General features: G+C 44.8%; 1 protein-coding gene across 2 annotated transcripts in view; it reads right to left on the reverse strand.

Moving 5' to 3' along the window:
* The window catches only part of NSF (N-ethylmaleimide sensitive factor, vesicle fusing ATPase), a 159,576-nt gene that overhangs the window by 72,336 nt on the left and 62,630 nt on the right, over nt 1-24,610 (reverse strand). For both annotated transcript variants that reach the window (XM_030541276.1, XM_030541275.1), the window contains exons 9-12: nt 12,901-13,100; nt 5,871-6,036; nt 4,586-4,660; nt 2,066-2,253 (exon numbers count right to left, since the gene is read on the reverse strand). In XM_030541276.1, the coding sequence (XP_030397136.1) occupies nt 2,066-2,253; nt 4,586-4,660; nt 5,871-6,036; nt 12,901-13,100 (629 nt within the window). The remainder of the gene's footprint in view (nt 1-2,065; nt 2,254-4,585; nt 4,661-5,870; nt 6,037-12,900; nt 13,101-24,610) is intronic.

Consider the following 24,610-nt stretch of genomic DNA (forward strand, 5'->3'; position numbering starts at 1 on the left):
ATGGGAATCCCCCAACAACAGAATACAGGCTCTAGGAGGGACCTCCACAGTAACCACTCAGGACTAGTCATGGATTATCTGCTCAAAAAGTCTGCCAAGTTGTTGCTGACTCCTGGGAGGTGAAGAGCTATTGGGGTTATCCTGAGAGTGGCACGAAATCCAGAGTTTGATGGCTTCCAGACAGAGGGACTTCTGAGCAAGGGCCTCCTTGTTTGCTTGTGCAGTGCACCACATAAGCATTGTGCATCAGGATCTGCACTGCTAAATTTTAGAGGACAAGTAGAAAGGTCAGACAGGCCAGACTGGTGACTCAGTTTCAGGATATTTATGTGCAATCCCAAGTCTTCTGGAGATCCCTTGCATTTGTAGGTTATCCCAGTGAGCTCCTCAACTTGTCCCTCACACATCCTGATTAATGTCTTTGTCAGGGAGGGAGTGGAAAATGTTACCCCTCATTGTACTTTCTTGGCTTCTTGCCACTATCCTAGTTCTATGAGGTGCCACTAAGACCTTCCCACCCGCTAGATTTCTCACTGTGCAGTAGACTGACCTGGGACAGAGTCTGAGTCTAGCAGGTGGTGTCACTTACACGCAATGCTGACACATGGCCTAACAGGCCAAGGCAAGACCACACCATTGTAGTTGGGTTTGATTTTCTCTCTACTAGCAGCGATTGCCATTATTGTAATATGTTCTCATAAGAAAGGTCCCTGAAAGGTGTTAGGAGAAGATGTGGAAATGAAGAGGGCAGCCATCTGCGATGACGTCTGTTGTAATAGTGAACTGAACATAGTGGAAAGAGGCTAGGCAGTCACCAAAGGTGGTGACAGGATTTAGACTGGCTCTTATTTGGCTCTTAAACCTGCTGCTTCTGTGATGGTCCCGGGTCTCCAATGAGCATGATGACAATAGGTGTTTCCTGGAGTATCAGGGTCTTTCTGTGGCAGCTGTCTATTCTGGGAGTAGGATGTTGTCCTCTGCCTCTGTTCAATTAGATATTTATATTGCTTTCAATGGTGATCCAGTATATAGATCCCTAAAGATTGTAATGTAGCCCCCCATCAGATGTAGCACTTCATCTTTCCTGCAGCTGAAGAGATCCATCTCTTCAAAGGGGAGGTCCTCTTTGGCAGTTTGCACCTCTTTTGGGATACCCAATACTGGCAGCCATGAGGACTTCTTCATGGTGATGGCAGAGGCACTGACCTCATAACCATCTTGGTTGCTCCAGCATGCATCCCTAATACTCTAGGACACATCCAAGGCTGCTCGCAATGCTGTTCCAGCCACCATCTGGTCCTCTTTTACAATCTCTTTCAGTTCCTCCCTATTCTCTTATGCTTTTTTGGACAGGAAGGGAGTATGTTTTGGGGGTGTGAGTTTGTTTTTAACATCCAATTTAAACCAGTGGAAAAGATGACATTTTTCAACAAAATTATGAAAAACACATTTTTTGAAGCTCTGAAGAAAGTAACAGGTCACACGCTCACTAGGTTCACCTTGCTGCTGCGATGGGAAGACAGAACCAATGGGGGCCACGACCCCTCTGCCCTTTATTGCCCTCACATGGGGCACAATAAGATACCGGACATGTGCGTGTCTGTGAAGAACATTGCTATTCAGAAGACTGAGCTCAGACACACAGGCATCAACTAGTGGATCCACCTTGTTAGACACTGAAGAACTTCCGCGAGTCCCAAAGATCATTCAAACACACACAACACCCTTCCTCCAAACCACTGTAACTGCTTAACCACTTTCTTTTCAACCTTTTTATGAATCTGCTGATGCATCTGATTCATCACTAAGCCAGTTCTCTTGCATGTTCATTCAGGGCCGCATGGTCGGCATTTAGGGGACACAAGCAGGAGATGGAGAAAAGGACGTATTTTGTCCATATGAAAAACAATTACATGTTCATAGCTTGGAATCCATGTGAGATCCCCAACTCCTGAGGGATGTAAAGGCTCCATTATACATCCAGAACAAAAACCATCATACAAGTGAACCAATTTCACAGCCATTCCTTTTGTGTGCTTCCTGGGTGGGGGAAATCATGACTGACCTTTATGTGTCTGTTCATAGCAGTAGACTGTGCCGCTCGCACCAGACCCTCTAATTCAGCACCACTGAAATTTTTGGTCTCCACAGACAATTCTTTAATATCTACATCTTCAGCCAGCAGCTGGTGTTCCCGCATCCTGGCTGTGTGGATATGAAGAATCTGAAGTCGGCCCTTCTCATCTGGTAAACCTGAGAATTGTAAACAGAAAGTGTCAGTCCTTGGCCTCTGCTGTCTCAACGCAGCAACTTCAGGACAATAGTGTTTCTGGTAGTCTCTCCTTACAGCTCCAACATGCAGGTGATTGCTCCATGAGCAGCCTCCATTCATGTACGCAGAAGAATACTTTACAATGACTTATGAGAGAACCTCAACAAACTTTAAAGACACCTTAGCCCCTCCGACGTGGGCTTGTGAACATGACCACTTAGATCGCGGCAAGCTAGGGTGTGAATGTACCCCACACTAGAAACCCATGTGCACCCTGCTGCTGTGCACTAAAAGCTCCCTAATGCCTGTTAACGTGCTGCCATTTCAAAGTGCGGTAGATCAAAGCGCGGTACAGAATTTTTCCTGTGCAGCAGCAAGGTCCACACAGACACTTAGCGTGCGGCAAGCTAGAGTCACATCCCAGCTTGCTGCAAACGAAGTCTAGCAAACTTTTAGCTAGAATTATCCCCCATTTACAGATGGAGAAAATGACACACAAGGTTAAGTGACTTGGTCATGCAGCAAGTCACTGGCAGAGCAGGAACTCCTGTATTCAATTCCTGAATCCCACTTGCCACGTGTCACACATGCAGGCAGGCTGGCCTCATGCATTCCTGCAGCCCAGAGTGAAAGTCATGCATTCGTTGGGGCTATGGGCAAGCAGGGGAGTTTGGGCTACAATTAAGGCTGCATGTCTGTCTTCTGCAGTGGCTGATGCAGCTGGCTCAGGGGCTGCCCGAACACTCAGACAGCCCTTGGGCCTGCAGCAGCAGTTCGGGTGTGGGAGGGGGCTCAGGCAGTGTCAGGGGTTGGGGTGCAGGGAGGTGCTTACCATGTGGGGAGGGCTTCCCAGAAGCAGCTGGCATGTCCCTGTAGCTCCAAGATGGAGGGGCCAGGGGGCTCTGTGTGCTGCCCCTATTTGCAGGCCCCAACCCTGCAGCTCCCATTGGCTATGGTTCCCAGACAATAGATGCTGCAGAGCTGGAGCTTGTGGCGGGGGTGGCATGCAGCGTCCCCTGGCCTTCCCTCCCCCAGGAGCTGCAGGGACATGCCAGCTGCTTCCAGGGAGCTGCACGGAGCTGGGTAGGGAGCCTGCCAGCTCCTCTAACGGCCCCCGCCCCAAACACCAGCAGGGGTCTAAAGCCGCACACCATCACCGAGCCCCCCACCCCAGCACCATCGGGGCCCCAGGCAGTGTCCCCTCCAATTTTTTCACCCATGTGCAGAATGAATTTTGTTATGTGCACCAGTACAGAGGTGATGTGTTACACATCACCTTCATACTGGTGAACATTCATGTGATGGCGGTGGGGCCAAGGGTTTTGGAGTGTGGGAGGGGGCTGAGGGCTGGGGTGGGCTGAAGACGAGGGGCTTGGGATGCAGGCTGTCCCAGGGCTATGGTGGAAAGAGAGAACTCCCCCCCAAATCTCTCCCCTCACAGCAGCTCTGGGCCAGGGCTGAGTTGGGGCTGGGGCACCTCTCCCACAGCCACAGCAGGTCCGGGCCAGGCTGGGTTGGGGCTGGGGGAGGGGCGCCTCTCTCCTGGCTGCAGCAGGTCCAGGCCGGGCGAGAGGCACCTCTCCCTGCTGCAACCCTGAGTGCCTACGCGGCACTTAATAGGCTGCTGTGCGGCCGTGCAGCTTAGAGGGAACTTAGGTTCCAGGCCATGTGCCACCCCTGCCAGCATCCGCAGCCCAAGTTTTAGTCAGAGGTATATAGTCCACGTCATGAACAGGTCACGGACAGTGAGTGTTCGTTTACTGCCTGTGACCTGTCCATAACTTTTACTAAAAATACCCATGACTAAAACAAAGCCTTAGCTATAATTCATCCTGGTGGCTACAGTGGCACCTGCTAAACAGGAAGACGAGGGGCCTCTCCCCCTCCTCTCTGGCTGTTTTCTACCATTTGTTAAGGTTCCTGCCTGCCTATACCTGCTCCCAAGGGAATCTGTTGTCAAGCCAATGCCTTTCACCAGCACTAAAACGACACTTTTGAAAAGCAGTGTTTCTGATTGTATGTAAATATACAAGCTAATTACATAGTTTACATGTTTCAGAGTGGTAGCCCTGTTAGTCTGTATCAGCTAAAAGAACAGGAGTACTTGTGTGGCACCTTCGAAACTAACACATTCATTTGAGCAGAAGCCTTTGTGGGCTAAAACCCACTTCATCGGTCTCTAAGGTGCCACAAGTACTCCTCGTTCTTTTTGATAATTTACATAAAATGTCACATATGGAGCTGCACCAAACTTTGCAGTTATGCATTGTAGCAATGGGCTATTGCCTACTGAGCACCAACTGGCCTGCTTACCAATCTCCATTTTCACCTCCAATCTCCCAGGTCGCAACAGGGCCTCATCAATCAGGTCTGGTCTGTTGGTCATTCCTAAGAACAAAGGTGAAGCCAAAAGAAGCATTAGCTGAGACTAAGTTTCTATCTATCACTTGAATGTTAAATACAGCCTTACAAAGTCAAGGAGAAGATTTTGAGAGAGAAAATAAAGAGGACTATTTAAAAAATCGCTGCACTTTTGGAGGTCTGAGTAACGTCATGTGGGTTGTCAGCAGCCAGGATTGAGCCTAGCACCGCTGGACCTAAACACAAGAGTTCCAATTCCTGAATTACAAGACCCAGCTCAGCTAGCCAAGGCTGTAGCAGACTCACCAATCTCTGTCTACCAGGTACCACTGGAGGGGGATAGAACACCACACTGACTGGGTTACCCATGCTCCCCCACAAGACTGAACACGGGAACCCACAAGGCTCTCTGATGTCTTGGCTCACCCCAAATGGAGGCCTTTAAGAGCAAAGAAAACTAAAGCAAGCTGACATAACTAAAGAATTACTAGAGAACCGATTAAAGGGATATTCGAAAGTACCACAACACTAGTGCTGACGGTTTAGTTGGCAGAGGCGCTATGGTATGAACAGGCACTTCAGACTTAATGCTCCTATCACTCTTGGTCTCTACAAGCTTATGAGGGTTGAGGCACGCTGGTGGAGAAAGGCAGGGAGGGCTCCCAGTGCCCCCATCTGGCCTGTACCTGTCCTGAGGATAGAGAGCTTTGTCAGGACTAAATTCCTGACTGCTGCTGAAATCCTCAGATTTCAAATGTTGAAGCCAAATATGTCGTTCCCACTCTGCCAAGACAGCCCCACCCCAGTTGTTTGTCATTTTATAGTGTCTGAGTCACTAAGTCTCTCCTTTTCGGCAGTGGGTTCTCAATCTTTATTTCATTGCTCTTCATACTTTGACATTCCTGTCAATACAAGTTTTTTCTTCTTGTGCATTTTATCCCTTTCTTACTAAGACCAGCAATTGGAGGCTCTTACATTACACCACAGTTTTCCTTGGCCAAAAAGCTGCATTCTGGGCATAGCTCATTTGAATAAGTCCAGATTTTGTTTCCAGAATGCCTTGCAGCAGCCCAACTGGAGTTATTTGTCGGCTCAATCTTAGTGGGAGGGGATTTTGCAGCTTCTATTAGAGCTAGCACAGTGGGAGCGGAGGTGGATAACACACATTTTCAAACCAAGACATCCTGCCTGAGCTGCACTTTCAGAAACCGCGGCAGCACGTGTGAGGTTTTCATACCAATGACCAGGATGTTATTTAGCTGCTCCACCCCATCGATTTTAGACAGCAGCTGGTTAACGACGGTATCGTGGACACCAGTGCTGCCCATCATGCTCCCTCTCTGCTTGCAGATGGCATCAATTTCATCGAAGATTATGATGTGGAGACCACTGTTTGCCCCAAGCTATTGGAAAGAAATAATATAAGAATGTCCAAAGTTACCAATGAAATTGACCGGACAAAATGGCTAATATTCTACCCTTTCTTGGCTCCTGTTGGTGAGAGAACACTGCGATGTTGGTATGTTTTTATCAGTGATCCCTACAAAATGCTGTGTGGCAGACACCCTGCAGGTCAAGTTCTTAACATTCCATTGCCTGGTCTACACTAGGATTTAAAAGAGGGATAACGTGTTAGCTAACATGCTAACTAATTTTAGGTCTATATGAAGTCATGTGTTAAACTGGCTCAGTTAAATTTAAGGCTCCCCCTTGGCTTTAATTTGACCAATTTAGCACATGTTAAATGCAGCATGTGCCTTGTCTACACGATAGATTTTAAAATCTGTTAGCACATGTTAAGATAACTCCTTTAAGTAATAGTCTGAACAAGACCCTGGATACCAGGAAGCCTTTAAGAGAAGTAAACATTTTTGTCACCTAGGGATTTTTTCTTATTTTCCTCCATAATTGAAATTCTCTAAAAAAGGCACAGGCTGCCATCCTAGTCTGACCACATTACAGAAGCATAATGCATTTATATTCTTATGATTTCAGGTGCTTTGCAGACATAGGAGCTCTCCTTGTGTGTGCAAACAATGGGGTCATCGCACTCCTTGGGCTTGCCTATATGCAGACACGACCTTTGCGGCTTATGGGGAGTAGGTGTGTCTATATATTTCACACAAGCAAGAATAAATAGGTACATCAGTTCTGCCCTCCTGGACCATGAGCTAGATAATTAAGAAAAAGTGTTTACTTAGGTAAAACCATCACTTTGAGATCCTGCGCACATTACAGCTTGAATCACAAAGCAAAAACTACATTCAAAAGTCTAGTCTAGTGCAGATTTAGTAAACAAGACTAAAACAGTCCAATCTAGTGTAGTTGACGCCCTACACTCAACTCAACATCATCCCTCTGTCTAACGTGATAACTATATAAAACCACATCCAATCAATTCCAAAATTTCAGGGAAAAACTCTAGCCATCAAAGGACACAACCCCAGTGATTCTGCTGCAAACAGGAACACTGGAAAAGCCCAATTCAGAAGAAAATCTGATACTGCAGGCAGAAGAATCTCTCTGTTGCTCCCTGTTCAGAAGCAGCATCTTAACTTGTCGCTTGGGGAGCTTGTCAGCAGCCTGAGCTCTAACAGAAACAACAAAGCCTTGTGAGGTTGGCTTATAAAGGAGGAAGCAGCAGGGACCCAGAAAGGCCTTGAGAGTGAGTGTTGATAGTGAAGGGAAGAAGCAGGGACCCGGAGGGTCAAAGTAGGGACCCCAAGAGCGGAGGGGGTGGGAAGGGAGTGTTAGATTTTAAGAATAGAAAGGAACATTACACCTTATAGCTTATAGTAATACCCTGCACACCCATAATGGATAAAGATGGGGAGCACACATTTGCATGCGCTCTGCACATCTAAGACCAGAAGATTCTTGCTGGAAGATGTGCCTGCTAGCAAGAATCTTCCAGTCTCAGCCACACAAAGTGAGTGCATGAGCACCAATGCTGGAATACACCCAGGGACCATCAGTCAAAGAGGGAGGGACCACTGTGATCAACGAGAATAACTTCTTGATTTAAAAATTGCCAGCGATGAATAAACCACTACGACCCTTGGTGAGTTGTCCAAATGGTTAATTACCTGCACTGATAAAAATCTGTACATCACCTCTAGTCTGAATTCGTCTCGCTTTAACTTGCAGCCCTTGGATTTTGTTACACCATTGTCTGGTCTCTAAGGTGACTTGATTACAGTGTATTAGTACCTCCAAAGGGAGACTGTATCATGTATAAAAGGACAAGCGTAGCAGAAACATTTCTGTTGCTCAGGTAGGTATTTATAGACTTTGATCATATCATTGCTTAACCTTCTTTTTGTTAAGCTAAATAGATTAAGCTCCATAAGACTAACTTTATAAGGCAGGTTTTCCAATCCTTTCATCATTTTTGTGGTTGTGCTCTGAATCCTCTCCAATTTATCAACATCCTTCTTGAACTGTGGACACCAGAACTGGACACACACGCCAAATACAGAGGGAACAGAACCTCCCTGTTCCTACTCGATATTCCCATTTATGCATCCCAGGATTGCATTCACCCTTTGGGCACAGCTCATGTTGAGTTCGTTGTTTTGGGAAGTTTAATGGCCTGTGCTATCCAGGAGGCCAGTCTAGATGATCACAATGGTCCCTTCTGGACTTGGAATCTATGAGTTATCCACCAGGACCCGGCAATACCTTTTCAGAATCACTGATTTCCAGGATAGTAGCTCCCCTTCTGTAAGTTGAGTCTGTATTCTGAGTTCCTAGATGTATTCAACTTTTACATTTGGGGAGTGGTGATAAGAGAAACAGTGATGTGGGGTGGGGAGGGGGAGAATGGGAGGGAGCCCCACGTATGTGGCAGAGGGGGAAACGTGGGATACATACAGTCTTGCGTGGGGGGGAGGGGGAATTGGGGACACAGCCCCAGCATAGTTAGAGAGGGTGCCACACAGGGACCTCATGGGGCAACGGACGGATGAAAGGAGCCCCTGGAGCATGCAATGCGCTCAGCCTATAGAAGCTCAGATGTGTGCAACACCCTAAGGTAAATGAGGCCTATAAACTGTTTGTTCCACATGACACTGTCCCCAATTACCTCCTCTTAAGCACATTTTTAAAGGAGAATATTAATTCAAACCAACTTGGCCAAACTCTAAATACACAATAAAAACCTCAATCTAACCCTCAAACGATTAAACATCCACCAGATGCCAGTGGGAGAGAATAAGGCAGCATCTTTTTTCTGCACATATTTACACTGTCAAGCCATTTTCTCCCCTCTAAAAACCTGCTTCAAAAGACAATCTTTTGTGTCTAACAAGGAGCTGGAGACAATGTGAACAGTATGAGTGAATATGCTGTCATGCTGGCAATCTGCCCCCAGTACAAGTCATTACAATTGTGACCTTTCCAAGACATTCATAATCTCATAACTTGTCATCAGGACCACCTCTTCCAGCCAGCATAAGGTCTACTTTAACAGGTGTGTTCCTCAAAGGAGAAAGAGCTCACAGATACCAACTTTATAGCAATAAAACTGAAGAGGAAGGACTTGCAGGGGCTCAAATTAACACTCTCCTGATACCCCTACAGCTGTAGCTGATCAGTATATTTTCCAGAGGAAAGTACAAATCCTTATAAACTTCAAATTCTGCCTCGCCTTCAGCAAAGGATCTTGTCAAAATCACAGAGAACACTTTTCCTGTAGCAGGAACAAACTACCAAGAGCCACCTCTAACGATCTATTTCTGCTGCATCGCACATAAACAGTATTTACACTTTTAAGCTATGGCTGGCTATTAAAAATTGCCTTTTGTGGTGGCTGAACAGAAAATTTAACAGGTACAGAAAAAGTTAACTCTCCCCCTTGTCCCCTATATCCACTCCCCATCCTAATGGGGCAATTTACCAAAATTAGGTTTGCATTGCTTAGTCCTGCTAGCTAGCCAGGATTTTTGGTGGGAAAAACTAGTGACAGATGAAGGTATCATACAATCTTGGACAAAGAATAGGAGAGCCCAAACTTCGACGGTGCAGCATATTGAGGGGAAATGTGAATTTGAGGCATTTATGCTTACTGGGCGTTTGTGTCTTTATCCTGTGACTGCTGAAGTCAGTGGCAAAGCTCCCACCAACTTCAAAGGGTCCAAGGGCAAAATTTGGGACCCATTTCCTTGCTCTCGATGCTGTCTGAAGCAGATACCAGACAGCATGCTACAATACAGTCATGAAAAATATGATGCAAAACCAGTACAAAAAAACCCACAAGAATACTTCCAAATGCTCCCACATTTACCAGGAAGCTGCCATTAACATCCTAACTGAGTGTGGCTACAAAACTTGGGACAGGGAAGCTTCTTTTACTTGTCCAAGATGGCTACCACTACTCCAGTTTGAGTGCTACTACTGGATGAGGGCTATCTCCTCTCACCATAGGAGCTAAGTGTTGTAAGCTCTTACAGACAGGCTGACCAGGTGTCTGGTTATCAACTGTAACACTTGGTTGAAAAGGGATCCCGGCAGCTCCGGTTAGCACTGCTGACTGTGCCATTTACTGTCCGGTTGGCAGCACCGTGCAGCAGGGCTAAGACGGACTCCCTGCTAGCCTCCACACTGTGCGGCTCCCGGGAAGCAGCCGGCATCTCCCCCTCCAGCTCCTACGCATAGGGGCAGCCAGGGGGCTCCACACACTGCCCCTGCCTCAAGCACCACCACCACAGCTCCCATCAGCCAGGAACCATGGCCAGTGGGAGCTGCGAGGGTGGTGCCTGTGGACTGGGCAGAGCCGCCTGGCCGCACCTCCACATAGGAGCAGGAAGGGGAACATGCTGCTACTTCCGGGAGCTGCTTCAGGTAAGCGCCACCTGAAGCCTACACCTGACCCCCTTCTGGGTCCCAACCACCTGCCCCAGCCCTGGCCCCCCTCCCACCCTCCGAAAACCTCAGCGTCAGCCCAGGGCACGCTCCTGTAACCCAAACCCCTCATCCCCAGCCCCACTCCAGAGCCTGCACCCCCAGCCGGAGCTCTCATTCCCTTCGTGCCCCAACTCCCTGCTCCAGCCTCTGAACCCCTCAGCGCCAGCCCAGAGCCCCCTTCTGCACCCAAAATCCCTCATCCCCAACCCCACATTAAAGACTACATGCCTAACCAAAGCCCTCACCTCCCCTGCACCCCAATCCCCTTCCCCATCCCAGAGCCCCCTCCCACACCCTGAACCCCTCATTTCTGGCCCCACTCCAGAACCCGTACCCCCAGCCCAGAGCCCATACCTCCTCCCACACCCCAACTCTCTGCCTCAGCCCAGAGCCCCCCCCACACTCCGAAGCCCTTGGCTCCATTCCCCAAGCCTGGAGTTCCCTCCTGCACCCCAAACTTCTGCCTTAGCCTGAAGCCCAGTCCCATATTCTGAACCCCTTGGTGCCACCCTCAAGCGCAGAGGCCCCCCCCATAGTCGGAGCCCTCACCCCGCACCCCAGCCCCCTCAACCAGCCTGGTGAAAATGAGTGAGGGTGGGGAGAGCAAGCCACAGAGGGAAGGGGGATGGAGTGAGTAGGGGCAGGGCCTCGGAGAAGTGGCGGGGCAAGGGTATTCAGTTTTGTGTGAGTAGAAAGTTGGCAACCCTACTTACAGATCAAATCATGACTCAGCGCATAAGTGAAACTGCAGTACTTTTAGGGTACAGGGACAGCCTGGAAGGGACAGAACAGGGATAGTTTAATTGTTAATAGGGGAAACTATTGCCATTCAGATTCACAAAGTGACTCCCAGGAGTAATAACACCCCATGCTGAGCAGTGAGTCACTCTCTCAATCCACAGGGTAATAATCTTCCAATTAGTCCTAGATTCCAAGACCAGAAGGGACCACTGTGATCATCCAGTCTGACCTGCATAGCACAGACTATAGGAAGTCCACAAAATAATTCCTAAAACAGACCTTTCAGACAAACACCCAATCTTGATTTCAAAACAGTCAGTGATGGACAATCCAACATGACCCTTGGTAAGTTATTCCGTTGATTAATTATAATCACTTCAAAAAAATCAATGCCTTATTTCTACTCTTGAATTTGTTTAGCTTCAACTTCCAGCCATTAGATCATGTTAAATCTTTGACAGACTGAAGAGCCCTTTGCCATATATTTGTTACCCATATTGGCACTTACAGACTGTTACCAAATCATCCCTGAACCTTCTCTTTGTTATATGGGTTGAGTTCCTTGAGTCTATCACTGTACAGCATGTTTTCTAATCCTTTACTCATTCTCTTCTCTGAATGCTCTCCAATTTGTCAACCTCCTTCTTGAATTATGGACACCAGAACTGGACACAGGATTCCAGCAGCGGTCACACCAGTGCCACATAGAGAGGTAAAATAACCTCTCTATTGCTACTGGAGATTCATCTGTGTATGCATCCAAGGATCACATCATCCCTTTGGGCCACAGCTTCACACTGGGAGGTAATGCTCAGCTGAACGTCTACCATGACCCCCAAATCTTTTTCAGAATCATTGTTTCCCAAGATAGAGTCTCCCATCCTGCAAGTAAAGCCTACAGTCTTTGTTCCAATGGCAGATATGGACATTTATATTAAAAATACATTGTGAGCTTCCACAAGTGATCAGATTGTTCTGTATCAATGACCTGCCCCTTAATTATATATCACTCCCCCAATTTTTGGGTCACCTGCAAACTTTATCTGTGATGATTTTATGTTTTCTTCCATGTTATTAATAAAAATGCTAAATAGCCAAGAACCAATGGGGGGGGGCACTAGAAACACTCCCTGTTCGATGATCATTCCCTGTTTACAACTACATTTTGAGACCTATCAGTTAGCCAACTTTTAATCCATTTCATGTGTGCCATGTTAATTTCATACCTTGTAGTATTTTAATCAAAATGTCACGCAGTACCAAGTCAAATGCCTTATAAAAGTTCAAGTATTTTACATTAACACTATTAACTTTATCAACCAAACTTGTAATCTCATCAAAAAAAAAAGAAATCAAGTTAGTTTAACAGGGTTTATTTTTCATAAAACCATGTTGATTGGCATTAATTATATTACCCTCCTTTAGTTCTCTATTAATCAAGTCCCCTTATCAACCACTCCATTATCTTACCCGTTTACCCTTTTTAAATATTGGCACAACGTTAGCTTTCTTCCAGTCCTCTGGAACTTCCCAGGTGTTCCAAGACTTACTGAAAAGTAAACCTTCAGTCATTCTTCATACATTGGCATATTGACTTTGCTACTTATTTATTTTTGCATTACCCTCCTTTGCTCCTCTTCTGCATCAGCAAAGAGCTTGCGAATGTTGGCCTCAGACTCTCCTACGTATTTGTTGAGGATTTCTGGACCGTTGACCACCTTGGGTTCTCTGGCATTCAGCATCTTGCCAATCTGTCTAGCCATCAGTGTTTTACCACAGCCTGGCGGTCCATATAGCAGGATGCCTTTCACGTGCTTGCAGCCTAGGGAAAAAAAATGAAGCATAAGAAGCAGGGTAACTTAAAGATAAAAGAGAGCGACTGTTCATGGGAAATGGAAGTTTTTGTGTGAGCATAACTCTGAGCCAGTCAAGGCCGTTGCATTTACCTATGCAATTTGAATAGGAGCAGAGAGAAGAGAAAATAGGTTGCTAAAAATGGCTCCTGTATCTGACACACTAGGCGTTTCCTTGTTCTGATTCTAGAAACTCTTGATAGATGAATATATTTTTAAGGGGACCATTAAATCCTCTAGCCTGACTTCCTGCATAACGCAGGCCACAGAATTTCACACAGTGATTCCTGCATCAAGCCCAGAACTTTTGGTTGAGTTACTGTTTTGTTATTCTTGATTTAAAGATTTCAGCTGACGGAGAATCCAACATGTCCCAGGGAAGTTGTTCTACTGGTTAATGTCTTAATTTTTAGTTTGAATTTGTCCACCTTTAGATTTCAGCCTTTGTGTGCTAGATTAAAAAGCCTTCAACTTTCCTTCTCCCCAGGTACATATTTCAAGTCATCATTTAATCTTCTTTTGGATGAATTACAGTGAGCGTCTTAAAATTTCTCTAACTGTAAGGCATGTTGCTCAAATAAGTCTGGTTTACCATGTGATCCCGATTGCTTGTACAACTGACTTCTCATTTACCAGTCACAGAATATATATCATAGAATATCAGGGTTGGAAGTGACCTCAGGAGGTCATCCAGTCCAACCTCCTGCTCAAAGCAGGACCAATCCCACAGTTTGTGTCATCTGTAAACTTTACTAGCAATTATTTGATATTTTCACACTACGCATAATTAGGCTGTGGAACACATTGCCACAAGATATCACTCAGGCCAAGAATTTGGTAATATTCAAAAGTGGGGTTGGACATTTCTATGGATACCAACACTATCCAGTGTTATAGTTAACATAGTAATTTCTGGAAGCAATATAAAACCAATGCTTCAGATCTCAAACTCCACCAGAGAGGTCCTTTGGGGCCATCTGCCTGTCACAAGTCAGGATAAAGGAGGAGGGTTGGGCGTGGGGCTAGTAACTCCACCCCTTAAAAAAATCAACCTGCTACAGAAATGCCAACAATAGAGACAACAGAGACTTTTACCCTGGAAAAAGAAGGGTCTTCAATCCGAAGATGCATGACTCTGGGTGGGAAAAGCCGTGAGGAAGCCACTAAGCCTATTACCCTTCTTGCAAGCAGGAGGGTTATCATAGGCACATGGAACGTGAGGACGATGTATGAGTCAGGAAAGACGGCGCAGGTTGCAGCAGAGATGAGGAGCAACAACCTGACCCTATTAGGCATTAGTGAGACAAGATGGACGCAAGCGGAACAGAGACAACTGTTGACAGGAGAGCTGTTGCTGTATTCAGGACATGAAGAGAGCGACGCACCCCACACACAGGGAGTAGGCTTCATGTTGTCCAAGCAGCACAGAGAGCACTGATTGGTTGGGAGGCACATGGTCCCAGGATCATCACAGCATCCTTCAGAACTAAAATGAAGAGGATTAAGATGAATGTTGTTCAGTGCTATGCTCCAACTAATGACAGCGAAGAGGAGGCTACTGTATGGAGCTGAAACCTGGAGGACAACCAAAACAACCATCAGGAAGAGCCAGACCTTCATAAATAGCTGCCTCAGAAGGATTCTCCAGATCCGCTGGCCAGACACCATCAGTAACATCCACCTCTTGGAGAGGACCCGTCAACTCCCAGCAGAGGAAGAAATCAGAAGGAGAAGGTGGGGTTGGATAGGACATACACTACGCAAGCAGCCAACTAACATCACTAGACAGGCACTGCGGTGGAACCCCCAAGGCAAGTGGAAAAGAGGCCGTGCAAGAAACACCTGGCGATGTGACCTTCAGGCTGATAGCAAAAAAATGGGCTATACCTGGAATCAGTTAGAACGAATGGCCCAGGATAGAGGACTCTGAAGATCTGTTGTTGGCGGCCCATACCCCGATTGGGGTGACGGGCATGAGTGAGTGCTTCAGAGCTCAAGCCCTCTATTAGGTGTTAGGTTTAGGCAGATTATCCTACATCTACATACTACAGAGTTTCTTGCCCCTTCCTCTGAAGCATCTGGTGAAGGCCACATTCTGAGTCAAGGTACTAGATGGTCCATGGGTCTGATCCAGTCTGACTATTCCTATGTTCTTTCACGTCACTGATAAAGATATTTAACAGCATTAGGCCAAGAGCACATCCATGCAGGATCCCAGTAGAAACAGCACTGGATCCATCTAGTTTGACTGCCTACATAGCACAGGCCAGAGAATTTCACTCAGTGACTCCTGCATCAAGCCCAGAACTTATGGTGGGCCTAGAACACAGAGTTTAGAAAGCCAGTCACTGCCTGTTTTTAAGTGATGGCAAATCTATCACTCTGTGCTACGCATTTGAATATAGTTGGTTCAAACATAGCTAATGACCCATATGAGAGAAAAATATGTATGCAATAAAATACTATGATGATCGGTGACTGTATAAATCCTAAGACAGATAAATAAAAATGGGCATCTGGTCAAAATAAAACTATAAACTTTTATATACAAATATGGAAAGCTTAAAAGTAAAAATAGATGAATTAGAGAGCCTTGCAATGGAAGACCATGATATATCCATTATGGAAAGATAGCGGAATTAAAAAAAAAATCTATGGGATACTGTAATACCTGGCTATAGAGTAGGCTGAAGAAGTGGGGAAGGAATGTTGGGTTGAAAAAGATTCTACAGAACAGTGAGAAACATTCCGAGTGTTGAGACCCACCAAGCTAAATCAGGACAGATACAAATACCAAGTTGCAAAAATATTCATAGGGCTATAAATACTGCCTCGAAACAAAGAAAAGGAAATTGACTGCAAAATGTCAAGAGAGATCAAATAGGCAGCATCGTCTAAGAAAATGATAATAGAATTCAACTACCTCCAGATAAACTGGCCAAATGGCACAATGGGACAAAGCTGACAGTAGCAACAGTGTGAAATGTTAAATGACTGCTTAGAACAGCTAGTTCTAGAGCACTCAAGGGAAGAGGCTTAAACAAACACTCATAAATTAATTCAAGAATTAACTGGAGCTGAGCCACTAAGTAAGAGCAACCACGATAGACTCAGGTTCAGCATACGCAGGGGCAAACAGGCCATGTGCCCAGGGCCCTGCAGAAAGGAGACCACAGCAGCGATGTGTGAAAAGGTATTTTATCCAGGCTCTGATGAATACTGAGTCTGAAGTGCTTCAGGAAATTGAATTTGCAGATATCATTTGTGACTTTACTGCTCACAAATCTAGAAAATGATGCTTTTAAACCAGCAAAATAAATATACATTTTCTTCTATTACCCCTATGTTGTGTTTTGGTTCACAATAAAATTTTAAAGACAATAATTACTATTTATTTTCTACTGTAATATAATAGGGGTGCCAAATTTGCAGGGGCTTGCAAAGTCATTAAGATGGCCCTGCCTAGGGAGATGTGATGTGCCATAAACTGATTGACCCTGAACATTAAAGGAAGATTTCATTACATTAGGCGGTTTCTCAAAAAGGCCCTAAAGGAAGAAGTAAAATCCTTAGATGTAGCACGGCTGCAACTTATGAAAACATGAACAATCTTGGCAGCACAGATATAGCTGAATAAAATTGGTACCAGACAGGCAAGAAATAAACCAAAGTAGCTATCTATTTCTATTTATGGATGAGATTTTACATGCACAAGCACGTCCCAAGGCTTCCCATAGTAACCCTAAACCAGCACTCCAGCAAAGATGCAGGATTTAGGGGTTCAGATGGCATGGTGATGCACTCAGTGTCAAAACACAAAAATCTCAGCTAGCTATTCCAGTCATTGTAATTGAAAATTAAACCTATCGCAGCTCCATCATACGCAGCACTGTGAAAAACTACACATGTACTAGGGATTGCTGCACGAGCCCGAATTTTCAGCTGATGATGACAAACAGGGGGCAAGGAGAAAGACTCACACAAATGGATTTTGAACAGCAAAATGCAACTTTATGAACTGTAATATTAAAGACAGACACTGACACTCTCCAAACTACCAGGCATTAAGTAACTCCAGCGAAGGGTTAAATGGCCGCACACCATAAAACCAAGGCATGAAGGAGCCTTCCTTGGCTAAACCCCAGCCATTCAATTTGTGATTTAGTCCACTACTGAATCTCACCACCCTCCCCATGTGCAGGAGGCTGGGGCACGAACAATCAGCAGCTCAGAACGTGCAGACTTAAGACCTCACAGGCTAACAGAATCCCTTCCAGCCCCTCACCCATACTTGACATTTGACATGTATTGCTCCCCACACCTTCCCTACCCTTCTCTATCCTGAAAACAGTGCTCCTGCCTCATGCTTATTAGCCCCATCCACCAGGTCTCCAAGACCCTCGGGATATGTCTACACAGCAGCTAGACTCCCACGGCTGGCTCATATCTGCCAGCTCCGGCTCGAGCTGCAGTGCTGTTTCATTGCTGTGTACCTTGCGGGAGCCCAAGCTATGACAGCCTTTCACTGCTAAGGGTCCTAGAGCCCGGGAGTCTACACAGGAATGAAACAGCCCTGCAGCCTGAGTCCCGAAAGCCTGACTGAACTGCCAAGGGCCAGAGACGGGTGTCTAGTTGCTGTGTAGACATACGCTCAGAGGAAAAACCCACTGGACACCTTGCCAATCTTGCCCAGCAGAAGAAAGTTCTTTCTGGACCCCATACAACAATTGGGTTAGACTGACAGCAAGCGTGGAATCCCAGCAATGACACCCCCACCACCTACAGGCAGGGAAGCTTTTAGCAGCAAGAATGGCTGCTGTGAGCTTGAGAATGCTTGAACACATGGATTCACTGGAGCCAGCTCCACTCCAGGCACCTCATCCCCCACTCACTCATGATCCCACACAAACATTCTGGGCAGGGGGAGAGTAAGTGGTGGGCGGGATGGGGTCGACTGATGCTGTAAATCTAACCTTGATGAATGAACTAAGTTAATTTGCTTTGTATTCCCAGTGGAAAATTGGGAGGCCAAAACTACTTGGGAAAATTGGTACTGATATATTTGAACACGTTTCAGAACTATGTTTGAGTCCCAGTAGATTAGATCAGTCTAAAAACATATTTAGAAACCTCTGAGTGTTTAATTGTTCTATGGAGAAAAAGCCATTAGTCATTGGAACCAGTTCAGTGCCAGATACAGCTAACTACACAGATCATGTTTATTTTCAGAGATTAGTTTCCTTTTATCCATGTTGACTTTCTGCTTTATTGTTAGATTATTTTTTCTAGTGTAAACCCCATATTAAAACTCTTGCAACATTTAATATACTGGTTAATAGAGAAGTAAGGTGGTCAACTTTTTAAGGTGCCAAACTGGCACCAACAGGATCTGAGTTCAATTTCTAGTGCTGCCACAAACTGAGCAATCTTGGGCAAGTTGTGTTAATTTCAATTTGAATAAATGTGCGTTGCAAGGCATTGTCCTTGATCTGTGTTAGTTGGTTTCCCTGCTGTGTTTTTCTTGCGCCTGTCTTATGTTTTCATGATGTGTCTATACAACAGTGAATAAAAAATTCTGTAGCTTCAAAATAGAAGAATACCAAAATGAAGACTATCCAGTCCTCTCAAGCAACCTCAGAAAACTACCGTTCAGTTTTGTTACACATAGCAACAAAACAAATTTTCTGGGCTGAGAAAACAATGAAACTGTTTTGCCACAACAAAGATGTTATCAAGAAAGTTGGATTCAGAAAAAACAAAATACTGGTAGCAAAGGCCATTTTACACAGGAACCAGCAAGGCAAATGATAAATTACAAGTGACTCCTGTCCAATTAGTGTCAGGAGAGGAACTGTTAACACATCTGTGGGAGAATATGATCTCCTGTGTAGCCAAGAAGAGAGAGGCAGGATCTGGATGATGAATGATGCTTCGAAGGGGAATCCCAAGCACAAAAACCAAATACACTTAGATGGCTCCACTGTGCTCAGAGATGAGGAAGACAAACAAAAGGCTACTGGCAAGTCAGGGCACGTGTACACAAACATTTGAGAGAGTTTCTTGCAACAGCTGTATTGAATGCTTACATTTTTATGTAGAATACCTGCAAAAAGGGGCATGACGAGAGGAGACAAGCTTCTCAGACTAGCCAAGTTCTCTCTCTCCGGATCAATTCAGTTTCTCTAAGGTTGTCATTTTATGTGCTTTTTATAGAGCTTTTAGGGACATCTGGAGTTTTGAGCCCAGTTCCACCTATCATCATCATACTTGCTACAAACTAACCTGTCACATGTTTTTAGATATGGGTTGATGATTTCTCTTCTGCAGCTACAAGGAAGGGAAACCTCTTGTTCCCCATGAAATTTATACATAAGGGCTCATCTCACCTCACCCTTTGTGACGGGAATAATAGCATTGGGGGGGTGGGAGGGGGGAAATGTACCAAAAAGAAATTTTACTTGCCCATAGCTGGAGTTCTGAGAAAATACTACAAAGACTATTCTCTATGGAAAACCAAGAGCCAAAACCTACTCAGGGACTCCAACAGGTTTGCAGGAGAGTTAGTTTGGAGTGGGGGGATATCAGACAGCTGCTCAGCAAAGGAAGCAGTTTCCTCCTCTCCCTAAGCAACCACAGACAGTTCAATTTTCATAAGACTCATTTGACATTGTTTGAATCAGGGAAATAGGAAAAATCAGAGCTCCTGAGCTGCCACTTGGCAGCACTAGTTTAGTCATGTGGGATTTATAGGCACGTTTCCCATGTAAAGGGCCAACCGCACAGAGAGCAGTTGAGAGGGAAAAGTGAAGTCTCTAGACACAGGGATGGCGCATGGCATGTTATTTATATTTTCATGGCACCTAGGTACCCCCGTCAAGGACCAGGGTCCCTTTATGCCAGGCTCTGTACAAACACGCACCAAAAAGACAGTCCCTGCCCCAAAGAGCTGACAACCTAAGTATACAACAAGAGACACCAGATAGCTCCGGACAGACTGGGGAGCACAAGGAAACAACAAGACAATGCTGGTCAGCATGACAGGCCATGGTCTCAGCACACCTGCTGCCTAGCCACTATCAAGCTTTACATCACAGAGCATGGCCACTCACCACTACTGCAGAGTGGCAGGTTCCAATACACCATACTCCATCTGGACACAACTAGAAAGCTATTTACTGAGCATTATGAGCCCAGGACCCGGAAGTACTTAATCCTGTTCTGAGTGCAGAGGACTGACCTAGATGACCTCTCGAGGTCCCTTCCAGTTCTATGATTCTAAGTGCTAAATCCCCGCTCCAACAGTAACTCCTTCTGTGGCCTTGGCAAGTCACTTCGCATTTCTGCCTCTGCTTTCACCATCTGACAACTGAGGACATTACTAATCATCTGCTTCACAGGGATGTTTGTGTTGCTGAATCGCACTATGTGAGTGCTAAATTCTCTCCCTATGAAGTGAGAACATTTCTTCTGGAAGTCAAAGCAATGAATTCCTTTCAAATAGAAATGCTACCTGCTGTTAGAAATCAGAAGATTTTCTTGCACAACTACAGCTACACCTGGCCAAAATTTGAAAACATTTAAAACAAACAGGCCCTGGTTAAAATAGACAGGTGATGACAGACTACAAATGTTACATCTTAAATCACTACTCAGTTCCACACACAAAGCAGGAGTTTTGATTAAGTTTCATCTCCATTTTGAAATTTATCCAGATCAGACCAGCATGGCCAAATGTCAAGACTATTAAGCAGATCTTATAAACTCAAATTATTCTCTGACCAAGCATTTCTAACTGGCTAGGCTTAGCATCAGGACTACCACTAAATCTAAGGTCATTCATGTAATGGATACTGGATTATCATGCAATTTAATTACCTATTCAGACTAGCAATAGGCATGCCATGGGGAACTGCAAAGCAAGGAAACTACACAGGTAATGAAGTTGGGGAAAACTGATGATGAAGATCCCAAAAGACAATGGCAGAGCCACCCCTGTAATGGAACTGTGACAGAAATCATAAATGGAGACTCGAGCCAGAATGACATTTAGCCACAATGAGACTAAGTTTAATAATCATGTTTTTATCTCTCTTAATACTACCTCTTCTCAAAAGATCAACACAAAATTGCCTTAGCGGGTAAGGGGCTTTCCTACTTATGGCATAATTCCTCCTTGAATTAAAATCGAAGAATTCTGGTATGAGGTTACCATTCAGGTGCATCTACATGAAATCTACATCTGCACACAATGTACCGGGTCTCATGTACAGTGGGAGAAAGATGATTTATATATTGATCTCCAAGCCAGTTAGTGTATGATTAGGGTTCCAAGACTTTACCTGTGATACAGAAAAGATTTTCCATTAACACACAAATCTCCCCCTCCACTCCCAAGTAATGTAAGCCTTCCATTATTGCTGCCTAGATCCACTGCCTTCAGTTGACCCCATATAAGATTTAAGTGCTACTGACATGAAGTTAAACTGCTTCTTCCTCAGAAAGCAGGAACATGCACAGGGCTAGATCTTAAGCAGCCAGCTGAGGTTTTAATTTAAATGGACCCCGCAGAACAGACTGACAAAACAAATCACATATTTCTCCAAACATTTCTTATCAGGCCTCTGTTAATTTTCTCCTTCCCTTCACCATTATCCACTGCGTGGCCATGTTGTTGTTTTTTAAATGCATGTATATTGCATACAGAAGGCACTGATGAGATTTATGGCACTGACGGAACATTTATCAGTTTCTTTCTGATGGAATGTGATAAAATAGAAAATAAATCAGCCCAAAGTATGAGTTCCCAAAACATACAGTGCCTTTGGCTACATGATCAAAACACGTGGTCCCAAATGGGACTGCGATAACAAATTCAGAGTTGATATGAAACAGCCTAATCTCAGGCTTTTAATAATCATTGCATCATCAAGAGACAGAGACTGCCCTCATCTTTTAACAGCTTAATAATAAAAATGAAGCCAGATAGCTAAGTTAAGATTAAAGTAATATCACTGGATGGCTTCCAGATCTCAGGGTCTTATATTTATCTATACATTTCATACTTCAACTGGATGTTAACACCATGGCCTTCCGCAGCCATTTTCTGCAATCTTTAGAATGATGCTAGATGCTTGGTTAGTATAAACCGCAGTGTCTGTAAATAGGACGGATACTTTTTAAATAGGTGAACACAAACGTACTACAAAACAAATCCTGATATCAAGGAGCTGCCAGGTGCTCAGGATATTATCGATGCAACAGACCCACTGGCTGTCCACACAAATCAGCCAAGGGTCCCTTTGGGGAGAAAGGAACAGTCCTTCCAATCATTACAGCTTCTGACAGCGCAAGAACCTCCCTCAGTTCACAAAAGTGGGTATAGACTCCTTTTGCCCACCTTACTGGGGCCGAATTCAGGAGTCGCCCCCTAAAGGACACTAAAGAGCAGTTCCTCGCCTCTTCTTAGCAGCCCTTCTCTCCTCCTCCCCTCCTGGAAGCCTTTATTTCATTTCACAGCTTTCCCCACTTAAGAGGCAAAGCTGTCTGTTTCACTCCCAGCATCTTAGCAAGGAATCACTACCAGCTCTCCCGCCCAGGTCTGATAGCGCAGACAATTTCCGTGCTACCTTCCTCTCTTCCACCTAGTGGAGTGGTTTAGCCCTTTCTCAGCTCACCAAGGGATGTGTCAGCTGCATCTAACAACACAGGACTTCTACTGAAGTGATCATATCATCAGCTTAGCTTTGCTTTGGTTAATGTTTACCTCCCAAGTAAATAGATCTTGGCTGTCACTTTAATACATGTTCTAAAGCCGCCTAACAAATAGATGACTCAGGATTACAGAGGACAAGTTGCTTGCCACAGTCTTATGAAATCTGAAGTTTACAGCTAAGTGCAAGACCAAGTAACCTGCAATCCAGCCAGTAGAATGATTATGTAATTTTTTTAAGTTCTTTGGTGCAAGAAACATGCCTTATCTATGCTCCATAAAATGTAAAGCAAATTTACAGCATTATTTTTGTTAATATTAAAGCTAGTAGCAGAGCTAGAACCGAGCCATGGATTCCTGACTTCCAATTCACTGCTCTACCACAAGCCACACTCCCTTCAAAAAAGGAAGGTCTGGTAATCTCTCAACAATGCTGCTCTGGTGCCAGTTAAAATGGGGCTGTAGACAAGACTGATTCAGTATCAACAATTACAGGTTTCAGAGGGGTAGCCGTGTTAGCCAGTATCAGCAAAAACAATGAGGAGTCCTTATGGCACCTTAGAGACTAACAATTGTATTTGGGCATAAGCTTTCGTGGGCCAAAACCCACTTCATCAGATGCATGGAGTGGAAAATACAGTAGGAAGATATAACTCCCATCTTTTCATGTACTGTCATATACACCTTCCTACTGTATTTTCCACTCCATGCATCTGATGAAGTGGGATTTAGCCCACAAAAGCTTATGCCCAAAATGATTATAGGAAACCTCTACTCTCAGAGATCCTGGGAAAGCCCTCAGATGGCTGAATGGAGGCTCACAACTGAAAGACAAATAAAGTAGCACATTACAGTATGAGAAGTTACATCAGTCATTTACATAACTGCTAATATTTCCCCAACTATTTACCAATAATACACACAAAAGACAATCATCCTTACTGCTACATGACTAGTTACCAGTGAAAGTTATGAGATAGTTTCAGGTCTTCAATCATAGCTTGAATCTCACTACAGAAGATACTAAGTGATCACCTGCACGCATACACACACAGGGAGTGCTGAGTATCTAGTGTGTGCAAAGCCTATCTTGATTGCTCCAGATATCTTAGATTTAAAAGTCAATCTTTCAGATCAATCCAGGCTATCTTCAAAGTCAACTTTCCACAGCACTTCATATCAATAGGACAGCATTTTACTGGGGAGTGGGGTAGGAAATGGAAAAGAGGAGACCAAAGTCGCACTTCTATCTATCCAATTGTGCACTTTCTATGGTTTTTCATTCTAATTTCATTTTCAGCATCGCTTTCTAGAGCTGATACAAGGACCAAGCACTTGTTTCTCAGTTTGTTTTCCTCCTAGTGTTTTTCTCTGATCTCATTATCAGCTTTGCTGTTGTCAAAGTTTGTATCTAAACTACTGTCGAAGGCCCTTCGGCTCTGGCCACTACTTTGATTGAACTAGAATGTTTAAGTTTTTGCCACAAACTCTAATGATTCCAGAGAGTTCCCTGATAACCCTATGGATTCTCTTACTCCTTCCAGTGTTTCCATTCTTCTTAAGATGGCAGTGAGTCCTTTCAGTAACCTCGGTCTTGGTTTCACAAACACGGGCTTAAAAGCTCACAGTGTCTTCAATGGAAACTGCTCATGCACAGGCACAGTTTTGCCCACTGATTATATTAATTAAAAATAAGATGTGAACATGCACAGATGGTGCAGGAAAGGAGATCCAGGAAGGGCGGTAAATAAGATAGGAGTTTGGACACAT

This window comes from Gopherus evgoodei, chromosome 23 (genome assembly GCF_007399415.2).
Source record: "Gopherus evgoodei ecotype Sinaloan lineage chromosome 23, rGopEvg1_v1.p, whole genome shotgun sequence".
Classification (NCBI taxonomy): domain Eukaryota; kingdom Metazoa; phylum Chordata; order Testudines; family Testudinidae; genus Gopherus; species Gopherus evgoodei.